The sequence below is a fragment of the Haliotis rufescens genome, unplaced genomic scaffold (genome assembly GCF_023055435.1).
Source record: "Haliotis rufescens isolate VD_foot unplaced genomic scaffold, xgHalRufe1.0.p SCAF_3, whole genome shotgun sequence".
In the NCBI taxonomy this organism is placed as follows: Eukaryota; Metazoa; Mollusca; class Gastropoda; order Lepetellida; family Haliotidae; genus Haliotis; species Haliotis rufescens.
The window spans coordinates 8,361,791-8,379,209 of NW_025964001.1; the positions used below are offsets into that span (position 1 = coordinate 8,361,791).

Below are 17,419 nucleotides of genomic sequence, written 5' to 3' on the forward strand. Positions count from 1 at the left end.
TAGGCTCAATGCCTGACTGGCGTACGTAAGACAACGAGACCGTGTTGTGCCGCTAGCACTCGTCTTGTACTTTACTTGTTTCTTATTCAGCCGAATTTTCTCCATGAACTTTCCTTTCAGATGGTCTGAAGTCGACAATGTCATATATTCCTGTATGGTCGCCTTCAGACAACTCATGGTTGGCGCGACTGTATCTGGTTCCCGGACGTTGTAATAACTGGCGTTATCCATGACTATGACACTAATTTTTTTTTTAAAATGGGCAATAGCTGATGTTCCATCCAGTCTATGAACATATCACCTCCTATACTTTCCTTATGGCAAGCACCAGTTTTCTTCTTCACCTCGAAAACTAGCACACATCCATCAATGCGCCCCAGATCACGGGTTGCGGCGTGCAAAACAATGACCCCATTACCTTTACCTGATGGTGCTTTTTGTCCATCTGCCGATAGCCACATGTAGTCAGTGGAATAATTCATCAAGGTAAATTATCTGGAAGCCCTGACTGTGATAGTTATGAATGGTGCGGAGATAATGTGACCTCATAGACGGGATGGAATATTTCCCCCTGAAAACACAAATTGACCTGATCATCGAGGATACCTTCTGCCCATAAAGCTTGTACACTATACACCTAGTCACCCTGTATCAAATATCCTTTTACGGCCCGATTTTGTTTATTTCGATTTGTGCGTTTTATTGGATTACACCCCGCAACTGCAACAACTTGGCAAATGCTATGCTTCTTTGTTTTGTTGTTGTTTGTTCGTTTGTTTAACATCGCACTCGGCTATGCCGGCGGTCTGTATATAATCGAGTATGGACCAGACACTCCAGTGACTATCATGTGCATCAATCCACACAATTGGGGTACTGTGACAAGCATTAACCAAGTCAATATATATATATATAACCAAGTGATGTTGCAACATTGTGGGATTCGAAACATCACTTAGTTCAACCAGGGCGTACACGCACACACTCGGTCATCAACGTTGTGACACGGTATAGCTGCGTGGCACTCTCACGATACAGACGTTGTGCCACATGTTATGTTGACATTGATGCCGCTATTCACTTCTCAGTACCCATGCAAAGACACGTGGCTGTTTGTGCGGATATCCAGAAAATCACACAAAAGTAAAGTTTTCCACTCTGGTGAAACCCATCAACAAGTGCATATGTGTTGCCATGCCTATGATCGGTGTTGCATCTGGGATTCGACCAGTGAAGATCCGGGGTAGAATAGGTCTTCAGCAACCCATGCTTGCAGTAAAAGGCGTTTATGCTTGTAAAAAGAGGCGTCTAACGGGATCGGGTGGCCAGGCTCGCTGACTTGGTTTGATGCACGTCATCGTATCCCAATTGCGTGTATCGATGCTGGTGATGTCAGTCACTGGATTGTCAGGACCAGATTCGATTATTTACAGGAATTTACTGGAATATTGCTGAGTGCGACGTTAAACAACAAACAAAGAAACAAAGCATCTGGGATTCAAATAAAAAAACAGTTGAACTGGCAACACAAAAGGGAGCAACTTGCCATTGCCGTTAGACCCCCTGGTCATCAGAGATATGTGGAAGAGTAACCCAAATTACGGGGCACGGACAATTCTCGCCGAGCATTATCATTTTGCGTCATGCTAATTACCTTGTTCACGGCTGGCTACCTAATCGCATTATCAGGACATAAGTGCGGTCTCTAAACAACCCACAAATCACAACTTACTCAATATACGACCCCCATGAAAATGTAACAAAACTACCAAGAATAAAACATTTATTTCGTAAAAAATAATTTGTTCAAAACATCAATGTTTACATACATGTCATAGACATCAAAAGACAGTGGTCCTTGTTATGCTTATATAACAAATAAATAACAGCAGCAGGTTTGTTTCTATGTTGTGATTTTACCGGTATAGCAGTTGGGAAACACCTTGGAACCTATAGATCGCCGAGAATATCAGAGGTGTATGAACCAAGTAAATATCACGTCGGGGGGCACCAGATATGGGCTTCACACATTGTTTCCAGGTCTTCGGCGTGACGAGCGAACGCTTTAACCACTAGGCTACCCCACCGCCCCCTATGAACCAATTTTTTAGTTACCGAACCTGACCACCCTATCCCGTTGGTCGTCTTTTAAGAGTCATGGGTTGCTGAAGACATATTCATAGGTTTACCACTTTTGTAAAACCTACTCAGTGGCCACGGGTATGGTGCTGGCAGATCAAGTACCACACTCGGGGCTAATCTGGAACTTGAACACGAGACCTACCATCCTAAGGACGCCGAGGGACACGTATTCAGGTTTTCCAGACATAATGGTCATCCGTTTAATCCATGTCAACTAAATATATCTTCCTTAAATAGTAATATCATCTCGTAAATATTTGTTGTATCTAATCTTGTGGAGGTTACACACATGATTATATAAGTTATATTACCTTTCACGCATGCATAAATCATAACTCATTTAAGCCATCAATGTGGGTGAATCTTTTTTTAGAATGAAATCCTGACATATCCACATGTTCACTAAAACATCCCCAGCAGCCGAACTATGTATTAACACATTCAAACAGTCGTCTGTTTCGAGCCAGACTTGGTCACAGTTTCCTGTCTCTCAGTTTTCTTGTCCTCAGAATTCGATTCCACACGGTCGGACTTCGTTTTGCTACTTTTCCCGGAGTTATCTGCTCCTGTTACGAGGCCGGTCATTTCCTCACTCAACCTCCACAATCTCCTGGCAGCGTCCTCGTCGGTGGCGTGAGGCAGCAACTTCGTCTGTGTACAGTCGCTGAAAGTGAGAAATGACAATGTAATGCAATATCGAATCTTTTTTATTATTACTTTTTCATTTATGTTTAAGACAATACACATGGAATACTTTGAATTGAGGGGGTAAATGTTAGTGTCACTGTGTTCCGTGTGGCTAGTCTAGGTGAGGTGAAATGGGGTTTAACGTCGCGTCCAAGATTATTGCACTTATATAGCGACGTGCATGCACGTGTATGTGTGTGTGTGTGTGTGTGTGTGTGTGGCTGCTTGTACTAGTCCGACTGATGCCGATCTATAGTGCTAGCACACTGAGATAGCATCCCCCAGTTTAACATGAATAAACCACTCAGACACAGTATACTGACTCCGAGTCGACCAGTCCTTGTTTTAGCCCCTTAATGCCGAGCGCCAGACAGGGTAACAAGTACCATCGTTTAACGTCTTTTGGTATGACGCGGCTGGGGATCGAACCCCGGACCTTCCGCTCTCCGGGCGGACGCTCTACCATTAGACCACGGAGGCGGTCTGTGGCTAGTCTAGGCCTAGTACAAGTCCGGACTTACGTGGCTTAATAGTGCTAGCCTCGATCATGCCGTGGCTTAACATGGATACCCAATCAGACTCTAAGCCGACCAGTCCTTGTTTTATCCCTTTAACGACAAGCGCCAGGCAGGGAAACTACAAGCACCATCTTTTAACCTATTTTGGTATTACACTGACTGGGATTGAACCCCGACATTTCCCTTTCCGTGCAGACCCTCTATCTACTAGGCCACGATGATGATCATGTATAGGAAAACTGCCCGAACCGAATAATGGATATCACACAGTGATTTAACAAGGTTGAACCAAGATCATGGAACACGTTGTGCAAGTGAGCCCTGACAGAACCCATCGATCTTAAACACAGAACAAATATGAACATTATGCTAAAGTATCGTTGTAACAATTTTATTGATCGAAAGCCTGGTTAGTCTACATAAACCAATGGACTATCTCACCGCGTCCTTACCTGAAGTACTTCCCAGTCACTCCCTCCAGCTCCTCCGCCACAGCGCAGCAGATAGAAGTCTGGGCGCCCTGCTTCACTGTCTTGAAGGCGAGCACCTGCACCAAGAGGTAGAGGGGCTTGATGAGGAACCGCAGGACGCCGGGGACCCTGTCCTCGACGTGCCTGGTCAGGTCACTCGCGATCACGCCAGGGTGTAGAGAGTTTACCGTCACACCTGTCCCTGGAAGACAATAGCCAGTGAACATGGTTAACGTCGCATTAAAACCTCTAGTGACGTCATCCTATTGTTTTCGTAAAGTAACTTAGCATGCAGGGACATCCTGAAGAACATTTCTCTTTGGCGGGGTATTTTCTGTAGAAAGTCCCAGTGTCTGCCAATGGGTAACGCCTGTAAAGTGGGTTTGACCTGTTTTGAATGTCCCAGTTAGAGATTCGACATGGCACTGACAGACCAATGATCATACTCGGGGCGAATCTGGGATTCGAACCTACGACCTGGGCCCCGTTCCACAAAGGGATCATAGCGCTAAGGTGATCATAACTTCCATACTTTAACATAGACTTACGACAGGTAGTAATTTGCCGCGCTCTAGACCGCTTGAACTCCAGTGGCTGCTGCTGGATAAGAATGTCTTGCTATTCTTCATCCCTAACCATATACTGTTTTACTTACAATTTACATGTACATAGTTTTATTGTGAGTCGTCAACCAGTCCATCGGTTGACATGGGCTGATGTACCCTCCATGTTAATTTATGTTCCCCGAGGCCTTCATTTGGGCCCCCCGGTCAGGCTCGCTGACATGGTTGATGCATGTCATCGATCCCAATTGCGTGGATCGATGCTCATGATGTCAATCACTGGATTGTCTGGTCCAGATTCGATTATTTACAGACCGCCGGCATATAGCTGGAATATTGCTGAGTGTGGCGTAAAGCAACAAACCAACCAATCGTTTTGGCCCCATGAACATACACTTAGACCGATGGACAATGAAGTCATCTTAATGCACACCTAATTATATTGCAGATACGCCTCATCCACGCATGTTTTGGTCCGAATAGGTAAGAATTCCACAGTTTATCCACCATACTCATTTTCCACATTCATCGGAAAATAGCAGAATACAGAAAACAAATTTTCCCCTCTGATCTATTTCATTCGGAAAATATCGTAAATATCGGGAGAATGGCATAGTGCGGTTGGTATGTTGCAAATGTAATGCCAAAGTCGGCAATTGCATCGATGAACATAGAAAATGTACCGAATATATCTGCGGGGTATATAGAAAATAATAGAATGGGTCTCGAATTCGACGTTCATGTGTAAGGTAAGATAATGAATAACGCTACAACATTGCTACAACATTACAAAACGTGTTTACTGACCTTTAAGTTTCTTGGCAAGCTCATTTGAAAAGAGAATATTTGCTACTTTACTCTGAGCGTAGGCAGCGTAAGGATTGTACTCCTTCTCACTGTTGATGTCGTCAAAGTTGATGTCGCCCCCTGAAAACAACGCATTAATTATATAGATTTTCACTTAAAATGAATTATATAGAATTTCACTTAAAATGAATTATATAGAATTTCACCTAAAATGCATTAATAAAGTTAATTTGATACAAAATATAATGCTTATTTAAACTCAGTATCACGGTTTATCAATGTCCTTTCCTTCTAGCAACGTGCCTTTTCATTAGAACACAGAACCGCCTTCTGTCCATGCATTGAGGCGCACACATGTAAACTATCACCTCTAATTTGAGGAGTCATCTTCCCGAGGCAAGAGAGTTAACGGACTACAAAAGTCCAGTTTCCACTGATCCATCTGATCAGAAACAGGCATTAGCGCTTGACATCTTTCATGTCCGATTCGCAGTTTTACAGTGAGCCTAATGTGTTTATTATCTCGAACTACTATGATATCTGGCGTCTACGCATTCACATTAGGGCTCCTCATTGGGACCCGTGAAGATCCGGGGTAGAATAGGTCTTCAGCAACCCATGCTTGCCACGAAAGGCTTGTCGTATGACTGAAAGTGTGAGCAACGCTTCCCTCATTCAAACGACCCGTGAAGATCCGGGGTAGAATAGGTCTTCAGCAACCCATGCTTGCCGTAAAAGGAGACTATGCTTGTCGTAAGAGGTGACCAACGGGATCGGGTGGTCAGGCTCGCTGACTTTGTTGATGCATGTCATCGTATCCCAATTGCGTGGAGGGGCGAGGGAGTAGCCTAGAGGTTAAGGCGTTCGATTCCCCACATGGGCACAATGTCTGAAGCCCATTTCTGGTGTCCCCCGCCGTGATATTGCTGGAATATTGCTAAAACGGCGTAAAACCATACTCACTCACTCAGTTGTGTGGATCGATGCTCATGATGTCAATCACTGGATTGTCTGGTCCAGACTCGGTTATTTACAGACCGCCGTCATTTAGCTGGATTATTGCTGAGTGCGGCGTTAAACAACAAATATACAAACAAGCTCCCCATTGGCTCTTAAATATCTATAAACTCACATCTTTCGAAATTTGAAAGCATAAAGAAATTGAAAATTAGTGCATTTTATTCCGCCTACAAGAAATAAATAAAAAGTAAAATTAAATTTATGTGGCCATCATTGTAGATAAATTATTTAAAGTATCATTAGAACCCGAATTATGACGAATCCACATTCCTCCCGTCTCCACTTTTTGTTTCTTTTTTGCGCAACCTATTTTTTTCCAACTGGAATAATATTATATTTATTTTTTTGACCTACAGACCCGCATTTTTGGTAAAAAAAACCCGTAAACACCCATAAGAACATCTGGCCTAAGCTTTCATCTAAGCGCTCTTCAATGGCTCCAAAAGAACTATTTCGCAAGTTCAGATTTGACATCTTACTGTCGCGACTAACTAACCATTCTAAAATAACTGAACATCATGTATGGTGAAGACATTGACTCTTTCGATCCCGTCAGTCCAAATGGTTGTTCTAAACAAACCAGTAATCCAACTGACGGCATCGTCACGTCCCAAGGATGTGTTTTGTGGTAAAATTGAAGTCCAGAGTCGGATTGCACCAATGCCCGTGAGGGTGATGTGAAATTTGGTATAACGTCGCGTCCAAAATTATTGGACGTATATAGCGACGTGCATGCACGTGTGTGTGTGACTGCTTGTACTAGTCCGGACTAATGTCGATTTATAGTGCTAGCCCACTCAGACACAGTACACTGACTCCGAGCCGACCAGTCCTTGTTTTAGCCCCTTAATGCCAAGCGCCAGACAGGGTAACAACAAGTACCATCTTTTAGCGTCTTTTGGTATGACGCGGCTGGGGATCGAACCCCGGACCTTCCGCTCTCCGGGCGGACGCTCCACCTCTAGATCACGGAGGCGGTCTATGCCCGTGAGGTAGTCTGTAATTTAAGGATGAGCAAGGTACTCACTTTTATATATACCCGAGGACACGACGACGATGCGACTGGGTGCGGACCTCTGGATGAGCCCAAGCAGGAGGTTGGTGAGGAGGAAGTGACCCAGGTGGTTGGTAGCAAACTGAAGTTCATAGCCCTGCTTGGACAGCATCTTTGGGCACATCATCACACCTGTAGGGAGAACAGCGTGGCCAACTCTTTACAACAGATACATGTATGAAGTAGAAGACATGACGCCCATACCTCGTCTGATTAATGATTTCTTAAAAAACCGAATTTGTTGTTTTAGATGCTTACATGCTTAGCTGGTACGAAGAGCACCTTCCGGCACATCATTACACCTGTAGGGAGATCAGCGTAGCCAACTCTTTACAAGTGAGTGAGTGAGCATGGTTTTACGCCGCTTTTAGCAATATTCCAGCAATAGCACGACGGGGGACACCAGAAATGGGCTTCACACATTATACCCATGTCGGGAATCGAACCCGGGTCTTCGGCGTGACGAGCGAACGCTTTAACCACTAGGCTACCCCACCGCCCCCTATACAAATGAAGTTAGTAGAAGAAGTAACGCGTCCCATTAATGCTTCGTTAACTAATTTGTTGATTGAAATCTTTTAAACGATGTAAAAAACATGCTGAGATGATATGAAGAGGATCTTGGGGCACATCATTACACGTGTAGGGAGATCAGCGTAGCCAACCATTTATACAACTTGTACATATATAAAGTAGAAGTGTTATTGCTATAAGACGTATCGCCCATAACTCCTCTGGATATTGATTCGTTAACTTAACTGATGTTTTAAACCTTTTTTGACGACGTCAAAAACATGCTGAGATTGTACAAGTGTGATGTGCACACTGGGGCACATCGTTACACATGTAGGGAGGCATTTTACAACCTCGAGGTTTAATTCCCAGGAAAGGAACAAGTATATTATAAGGGTTTGGACCTGGGAAAGAAAGTGCTGCAATTGATCATTATTTTTTATGAATAGGCAAGGTAAAAAAAACAATGTCTGAAAACCAGTTTATAGATTCCACTGCCATGGTAGAGCAGGGTTATTGTGAAAAACACAGACCAACTCACTCACTGATGGTTACTAAATTCGTGACATGTTTAGCAACCACTGGAACATTCTTGACCGAGTGAGTTGGTCTTAACACGACTTTGAACAGTATTTCACTTGACAGCGTGACAGCTTGGTGTTGGAGCCAAACACGCGGTAGATCGTTATGTGAAGGTTCACCTTGGGAGTAAGGTGAGGTGAAATGGGGTTTAACGTCGTGTCCAAGATTATTGCACTTATATAGCGACGTGCATGTACGTGTGTGTTTGTGTGGCTGCTTCTACTAGTCCGGACTGATGCCGATTTATAGTGCTAGCTCACTGAGATACCATGCCGAAGTTTAACATGAATACCCCACTCAGACACAGTATACTGACTCCGAGCCTTGTTTTAGCCCCTTAATGCCGAGCGCCTGACAGGGTAACAACAAGTACCATCTTTTGGTATGACGCGGCCGGGGATCGAACCCCGGACCTTCCGCTCTCCGGGCGGACGCTCTACCACTAGACCACGGAGGCGGTCCACCTTAGGAGTAACCATCACCACCCAATACATATGTTTGTGTAACGGTACCTGCATTGTTGACGAGTATATCAAGCTTCGGCTCCTCATCGTTGATATCCTTCGCGAACTGTCTGACCGAGTCTAAATTCGCCAAATCCAATGTCTTTACCATCAACCTTTGTCCAGTCGTCCTGAATATATCATCTGCAGCAGCCGCACCTTTCAGGGGGTCTCGACACGCCAGCAACACACGGGCACCTGGCAACAGTCACTGTCAGCAACATGGACTTCGCCAACGTTAGATTGGGATGTGTACTGTGTGTATCGTGATTAGCTGAACATGTACAAAGCAAATTCGAATATCACCTTGTGGACTCAAGCACGTTTGGGAGAGTTTTATTTGGTTGTTTGTTGTTTAACGCCGCACTCAGCAATATTCCAGCTATATGACGGCGGTCTGTAAATAATCGAGTCTGGACCAGACAATCCAGTGACACCATGAGCATCGATCCACGCAATTGGGATCGATGGCATGCATCAACCTAGTCATCGAGCCTGACCACCCGATCCCGTTAGTCGCCTCTTACGACAAGCATAGTCGCCTTTTAGGTTAAGCATGGGTTGCTGCCAACCTATTCTACCCTGGATCTTCACGGGCGTTTGAGAGAGTGGGTAAACTGGATCTTTCGACGCTTTTGAACATGTATGCAGTTATATATTACGGCGAAAAGCCCGAAGTGATTTAGATTCTCAACGTTTACATGGTTATGGCACGCAGAAGGGACGTAACTCTGCGCGGCGTCTTTGACGACGGGGCCACCCGTACCCACTTTTTCAAAGTGAATACCAACAAGAACTCATTCTCAAAATGGTTGAAAGTACATGTATAGAGAGACAAAATTACATATTTAGGGATCATTATCGAAACTGTGAAATCATTTTAAAACGAAAGACGGGTTTCTGAGACAACAAAATCACTAACATCATGACTGATTACATTCGGCTTTAATTTGTGGAACTACGTTGAATATTCGCAACTTGGACAGCAAAGGGGACCCCTACCTCTCACAGCCAGGTCCTTCGCCGTCTCCTTCCCAATGCCGGTGTTGGCGCCGGTGACGATGGCGAACTTGCCCTTGAGACGGACGTTGCTGCGACATACTCCCCCACTGACAAGTTGTCGTAACAACGCTATCCCAATGCCTGGGAGACATGAAGGAAACAGACGATTTCACATTAGTAAATTAACAGCAGTGACGTACTAAAGAAGTATTACAGTGGTCTGCATTCCATGGGATTCCATGGCGTTTACTGACCCCCCTGCTCCCCTGGCTGGCTACGGCACTGAACACACTCAACCATGTCAATCATCCTGTCCACCAATTTAGTTTTTTCAAGAAAAGATAGCTGTTCTAACTCCGAGTCCCCATGGGCATCCCAGAGCTATGTTATTTGGGTATTTTACCCAGGGGTTTGATTTTGATTGGGTATCCACAAGTTTTAGAGGGTATTCAATTTTTACCCACCTGTTTTGTCACATTTGGGTATTCAACTTAAAACCTGTTTCGTAAAAATCCCAGTAAATCATTTAAAACAACGTGAATAGTAGCATACCCGTCTGAGCCTGCTTGCGGCTCCCTCTCTGGGAAGCCATTTTTGTTGTTAATTTGTTTATTTATTTAATCACCAATCAGCGACTAATTAAGATACAACATATACATTGATTAGGCACGATGTGCTTTCCAATTGGCATCTAAAAGTATGTTTGTTTCAGAAGGGTTTTTTTCCGAATGTAACTTACGGTCAGTGAATTTCGCGATCGGCTGATACACAATCATTTTATCTAACAGTTGTAATATATACGCAATCGTTTTATCTAACAGTTGTAATATACGCATTTTATCTAATAGTCGTAATATACGCATGAATTTTATTTCAATAGCGTAATCATAGTTTTTGTTGTGTATTTGATACGCTAGGATTTGATTTGTCTGCGTATTTCAGTTATTTTATGCGTATTTTACGCAAATACGCAGCTTATCTCGAGCTCTGGGGTACAATTAATGAGGATCGAGCTGGTACAAGGTGTGACTTGGTTGAGTGAATGTCACCGTGCATGGACAGTGTGGAATGTTGGTCATGCTATGAACCACTGGTTTGTCGGAATACTACTTGCTGAGGTATGCAGGTAGTCGGTTCTACACGAAGCAGTGATCGATAGTCTGAGCACCGAACATAGCCGCCACATAGATCACACGTCCGTTAACACCCGAGATGTAGGCATCCATTGTGACCGTCCACCCTATGGCTATGCTTATCCAGGGGGGCCATTGTTATCATCCGATCCCCCCGGAGCAGAGTCCATTCGGGATTACCATGGGATTACATTCTCCAAGTAATTTGTTTTAAGGTGTTTCAAAATGTATGTCAAAAGCATAGAGTGTCATCATTCTCTCGTGAATCCGTCCAGCCTTGTTCCATAATCTTTTCATTGTCAGATAACAGTTGTTGGAAAATAGAGGTGAAGAGATGTGAAATGGAGTTTAACATAGCATTCAAGATTATTGCACTTATACAGTGACCTGCATACATATGTGTGTGCGTGCGTGCGCGCGAGGTCTTGTGCGTGTCCGGACTAATACCGCTGAGATAGCATGCCGCAGTTTTATGTGGATATCCCACACAGTAACAGTACACTGACGCCGAGCCAGCCACTGCTTGTTTATCACCTTTATAATGCCCACTAGCACCAGGCAGAGTAACAAGAAGTAGCATAGTATAATTTGGGTATTTTATATTATATGACGTCGCCCGTGATTGAACCACCGACCTTCCGCTCTCCTGCATGTTTGACGAACAGGAAATCGGAAGCATCTAACAAAGGCAACACTAATATCCCAACAATGTATGTGAACAACTACTCTAACTGGAAATTGCAGACCGAGCGCATAAGTGAGTGAGTGAGTTGGGGTTAACGCCGCTTTAACAGTATTCCAGTTATATCACGGCGTGTCAGCTTAATGTGGGAGGACCCCGAAGTGATGCAGGTTTCAGACGTTTACCACTTCGGTGAAACCCACGAGCACGGGTATGGTGCTGACAAACCTAGAAACATAATCGGGGCGAACCGGGATTCGAACCCAGAATCATAGGTTTCTGGCGTGCCCAAGGGACGCAACTCTGCACAGCGAATCGCGGCGCCTAAGACGACTGGGCCACCTGTGCCCCCACCGAGCGCATGATTTCATGCAACGTCTGGCCACAGTGGTAGAAAACGATTGTATTCCAGACGGGTCTGTGCACCTGCTCTAGTATTGACTGACCTGCTGCCGCGCGCCCACTCATGTCGATAAGTGGGTCGATACTTATATCAAACTTATTTGTGAGTAATAATGGGACGCAATGCCAGATTTCTGAATAGGAGTCAAGTCGCTTACAACCCAGTCAGTAAACTCACATGACTATCGTCTGTCTGTGTAGATCAGGCGCTGGTGCTATGAGTTTATTAATGTGTTCTGCATACCCGACCTGTGCATAAAATCTGACCTGCTTTCCTAAACAATCTGTGAGACTGCAAGCTTGGCTGGTCGGGCTGAATACCACACAATAACCAGGGCATAATGTGCTTAAGGTGGCCGACTTGGAACTGTGTATTCATAGGAGATTTGTATTATGAATCCACAATAGGAATGCGTGTTACCTAAAGTTTAGTTTTAATCGAAAATTCAGCAGGTAGTAGTGCTCTAGCCACGCAACACCATAGGAATAAGCATAGTTACTACTTAGCTTAATATTAATTTCATCGTCGTTGTTCGCCTTATTCAACACCCAACAACATAGATGAAACAGACAAATATACAAATGATTACAGATTCACAGCATAGCGAAACTCGCCTGACAAGGTACAGGCGTTGCACAGCGAGTGTATGTGTATATATAATGAAGACACGTGATGCTTTCTCTACGCATGTACGTTTTATATCTTCCACACACAGCCTCTTTCTCGCCTCACCCATACTCACCCACGCTGACGACCCCGGCTAACGCGATGTAGTTCCCACGGGCGGTGTCAAACACTCTTGTCAGGAAGCTTGCACCCCCGTCAGCTGTAGCCATGGCGGGGTCTCCTCAGTGATCAATGTCCACAACTCTCGTCAGGGCGATAACTCGTCGCTACCACTTCAACACAGGTCACACTTCGCTGACCCCAAGTCGACTGATCCAATCCGAGGAAGTCATTATATGTAAAGCTAATATAAGCTCGCCTTGCTTGTTAATAGCAGAGACAACGAGTCGGTTAAACAACGGCAGTGGTTGTGATACTATATTGTGGTTGTGCAGTTGTGGGTATATACTGGTGGACACGTGGTAACCACGTGGATGTGACCGCCTGTTATTGTACGATCAACGCCTAGAGTGGATGTTGTGGCGGTGTGTGTGTTTGTGTGTCTTACAGTGATCTTTGTGAGCAAGTAGGGACGTTTCGTGGGAAATGCTCACGTTTCACGAGAACGGCATCCTGTGTTGGGTTGTTTAACATTATATAACCATGGCATACCATGGGGATTCCGGGGTTAGAATGTAGGCCCCCAGCAACCTGTGCATATCATTGTGTCCCAAATGTTTGTGTGTGCTACATATGATTGTATTGGTCTAGATGTCATCGATCCCAATTGCGTGAATTGAGGCTCGTGAAATCAATCACTGGTGTCTGGTCCAGACGCGATTATTTACAGACCGCCGTCATATAGCTGGAATATTGCGTTGAACAACAAACCAACCAAACCAACCAATCATTTGGGCCCCGTGGCCAACTAACCAACTTACAGTAAGTTACAGTAAGTGCTACATTTATGAAACTGGTTGTTTGACGCCGCACTCAGCAATATTCCAGCTATATGACGTCGGTCTGTAAATAATTGAGTCTGGACCAGACAATCCAGTGATTTATAACATGAGCATTGATCCACGCAATCTGGATCGATGACATGCATCAACCAAGTCAGCGAACCTGACCACAAAATCCCGATAGTCACCTCTTACGACAAGCTTAGTCGCCTTTTACGGCAGGCATGGATTGATGAAGACCTATTCTACCCCGGATCTTTACGGGTCTGTTTCCCAAATATGTGGACAGAAGCCGATATCAGACACAGCAATGTCTGGTCCAGATTCAAATATACACAGACCGCTTGAATATTGCTGAGTGACAAATCGATAACCCAACGCTGACTGCGGTTGAACACAGCAAGAGTTAGTGTGTGTGTGCGTGCGTGTGTGTATGTTTGTGTGCGTGCGGGCGGGCAGGTGTGTGTGTGTGTGTGCTATATATGATCTGTTGTAAAGTTTTTGTATTAGTCTTGATGGTTTATATATACAGTAAGTGCTACGTCTATTAAACTGTTTGTTTGTTGTTTAACGCCGCACTTAGCAATATTCCAGCTATAGATATGACGGCGGTCTGTAAATACTCCAGTGTGGAACAGGCAATCAAGTGATTGACATCATGAGCATTGATCCACGCAATTGGGATACGATGACAGGCATCAACCAAGTCAGCGAGCCTGACCACTCGATCCCGTTAGTCGCCTCTTACGACAAGCATAATCGCCTTTTACGGCAAGCATGGGTTGCTGAAGACCTATTCTAACAGCTATTTCGCTCACTACATTTAATGCTTTGACATAAACCAGAGAGCCAAGTACATGCACGGTTCATAGCAGGATGGATACGCGGATTTAGCCCCCAACCAGTTGTTCCAGTCAATGTTTATACTGGTACAAGCAAACACCATATGTATAGGATTTTTAAAGATTGTTACTGCTGTGAAGACTATGTCAAGGACTTTATGCCCCGGCGTTACAGATCTACCTTTACATAATTTAGATGTGGTATTGCACCTTTAAGGATAGAAACAGGCAGATGTATTAATTTAAAGGTTGAAGACAGAGTGTGCTTTAATTGTAATGATCATCTTGAAGATGAAAAACGTGTTTTATTCGAATGTCCAAGCATGGGTTGCTGAAGACCTATTCTACTCCGGATCTTCACGGGTCTTATGAAACTGAGACAATGTTCCTTTGACAGCCGTGCCCTGGCTTCATCACTCCGACCTGAAAACAAAAGTGGGTCTGGACCTGGTGAACCGGTGACTGAAAGTGTGTACGCTTCCCTCCTTCAAACGACCCGTGAAGATCCGGGGTAGAATAGGTCTTCAGCAACCCATGCTTGCCGTAAAAGGAGACTATGCTTGTCGTAAGAGGCGACTAAAGGGATCGGGTGGTCAGGCTCGATGACTTGGTTGATGCATGTCATCGATCCCAATTGCGTGGATCGATGCTCATTATATTAATCACTGGATTGTCTGGTCCAGACTCGAATATTACAGACCGCCGTCATATAGCTGGAATATTGCTGAGTGCGGCGTTAACAACAAACCAAACCCTCCTTCAAATAAACCACAGTCTGAACACCGTGTCTGTTATAACCGGCTAGTTCGACCGGGGGAAATTCCGACCCAGCGTTGGTACAAGGCGGGAGTACCACCTACCCTTTTATCCCCTGCCCTGACATGGCTGGCATATTGATGAAAACTACACTTGTGTAAGAGGACACTAAATTGAATTCATCAAATTTTCGAAACCTTATGTTACTCATACAATTTCTTATCCTTTGCTCAAATAGTCAAACAAGGAGATTTACTGTTAAAATAGCTTGTCAACATTTAACAGAGATTTATCACATATTGGGTAGGTTTCTCGGCAGGATAAAGCCAACGGATAAAAACGATATCCGTTGGGGTCATATGCGGATAGAAATGCAAATATCAAAGGTCAAGTAGGGACTACTTTCACTGTTTATAAACAAACATGGCGTCGCCCTCGTCATTCGGCGATCGAGTCAGAATTAACAATCGGGAAACTGGATAAACTACAGGGATAATTGCTATCATTATCAAAAGAACAGTCTAATATACTGAAAATCAGTGTCTAACTGTGACGTAGCTAAGGCATTTTATAAGTTTTGGCAACTTTGGAGACATAAATTTCGAAACATTTTTTGCGAGGGCACGAGGCCTAGCCGAGCGTGATCAGTAGCCATATCTGTGCTTGTAGACCTCTGCGGCTTTAAACCATCTCCAAAAATTAAAATAGTTGGATTTGGCCGAAATATGTTTGAATTGTTACCTTGTTTCGTTTTGTCGATGTGTGTACATCTGACTACACTTCTTAACGTTATGACAAGACAGACTGTCAACAGCGTCTTACCGTGGCCGTGATGTCTCATAGACTAGGGTTAGAGTAGCTTCCCCTTGACAAAGGACAGTTACTCTAGCGTACAGACCGATGGATTGCCGCGAGAGGCAATTAAAAAACAATTGTTGTTTTGCGTACATGTTGCTTCCCCACTGTATAAGAAACAGATTTCAGTTGGAACTATATTGGCTGCTGTCACTGACACATCACTTACCCTGTAACGTAATACATATTAATGCGCGCATTCTAGGAAAACTCGCAATGTTTCGGTAATGTCTGTGAGAGAGGGAAAGCCATTTTGAAGCACAGAATTAAAGAATGACATTATATGATAAAGAGGTTATCACGCTTGTGTGTTTGGGGATGGTAAATACAATGTTTATTCCTAATGCAGGATATTTACCATCCCCAAACACACTCGCGTGATTACCTCTATATATTATTCCACCACACACCAAACAAAGTAGTTACATGCACAACATGCACAAAATATGAAAAATGTCATCATAGGGGCACGGATAGGGGAAACCTTTACTCACTCCTGAAACGATCACCCGTTTATTAACAAAACACCTTTATTAAACAGTGTTTAATAACGTGACGTAGGCGGTGCTATTTTTTGGCATCAGTGGGTCATTCGAATTCGTTAGAAGCATTGTGGAAGTGTAATCTGCGACGTTTTTTCTTCTCCTAGACGATAATCCCCTTCCGATAGACAGCCTATAAGTTACTTTCACCAAAAACCAGTGATGCAGCGACACGTAGGCATGCTCAAGTTAGGGACTGGTCATTTAATAATGGAAAGGGTGTGGGGGTGGGGGTGAGGTTCTAGTAAATGACAAGTCCCTCATTGACATATTTTACTTAAATATGTCAAGTCTGTGAGTTTCTGCAATTGCCTATGACTCGCAGGATTCGGGAACAATTATACGTTGGAATACATATTCTCACTTTTGTATTGTTCTATTGCAAGCATCGTGGCATTATTAAGGTTCAGAGCGTCACTTATAAACCAAACATTATGTGGAGAGAGCATCAACAGTCATCTTACGACATAACTTTGTGTTGTAAACAAGAGTAGCGCCCCCTTTAACCACATGGAGAATTGCTAAAAATGCCGTCCTCGTGTCAACTTACCAATCTAATCTCGGCAATATTCCAGCTATCGAGTCTGGACAAGACAATCCAGTGATTGGCATCAAGATCAACGCAATTGGGATACGATAACATGCATCAACCAAGTCAGCGAGCCCGAACACCCGATCCCGTTAGTCGCCCTTTACGGAAAGCATAGTCGCCCTTTACGGCAAGCATGGGTTGCTGAAGACCTATTCTACCCCGGGTCTTCACGGGTCGAGGGTATG

The 17,419-nt window shown here is 44.1% G+C and overlaps 1 protein-coding gene across 2 annotated transcripts; it reads right to left on the reverse strand.

Moving 5' to 3' along the window:
- Window positions 1–1,770: 1,770 nt before the first annotated feature.
- LOC124140951 (retinol dehydrogenase 14-like) lies at window positions 1,771–13,125 on the reverse strand. 2 transcript variants are annotated; one of them, XR_007223262.1, is made up of 8 exons: window positions 12,822–13,125; window positions 9,862–10,002; window positions 8,869–9,057; window positions 7,235–7,393; window positions 5,188–5,307; window positions 3,800–4,019; window positions 2,534–2,806; window positions 2,169–2,227 (listed from the first exon to the last, which is right to left on the reverse strand). XR_007223262.1 is itself a non-coding variant. In XM_046508792.2 (7 exons), exons 1-7 carry the CDS (start codon window positions 12,913–12,915, stop codon window positions 2,584–2,586), a joined length of 1,146 nt encoding a protein of 381 aa, XP_046364748.1. In that variant the 5' UTR covers window positions 12,916–13,125; the 3' UTR covers window positions 1,771–2,583. The 2 variants fall into 2 exon arrangements, 1 of the variants encoding a protein (XP_046364748.1); XM_046508792.2 differs by having other exon boundaries at window positions 1,771–2,806.
- Window positions 13,126–17,419: the final 4,294 nt, after the last annotated feature.

What these genes read in the sequence shown, in the direction of transcription:
- LOC124140951 (XM_046508792.2), bottom strand. Translation starts at nt 12,915, where the DNA reads ATGGCTACAGCTGACGGGGGTGCAAGCTTCCTGACAAGAGTGTTTGAC. An exon ending in AGCCGGGGTCGTCAGCGTGG is followed by an intron (nt 10,003 to 12,821) that starts GTGAGTATGGGT and finishes CATGTCTCCCAG; the next exon opens with GCATTGGGATAGCGTTGTTA. An exon ending in GTCCTCGGGTATATATAAAA is followed by an intron (nt 5,308 to 7,234) that starts GTGAGTACCTTG and finishes CGTTGTTTTCAG; the next exon opens with GGGGCGACATCAACTTTGAC.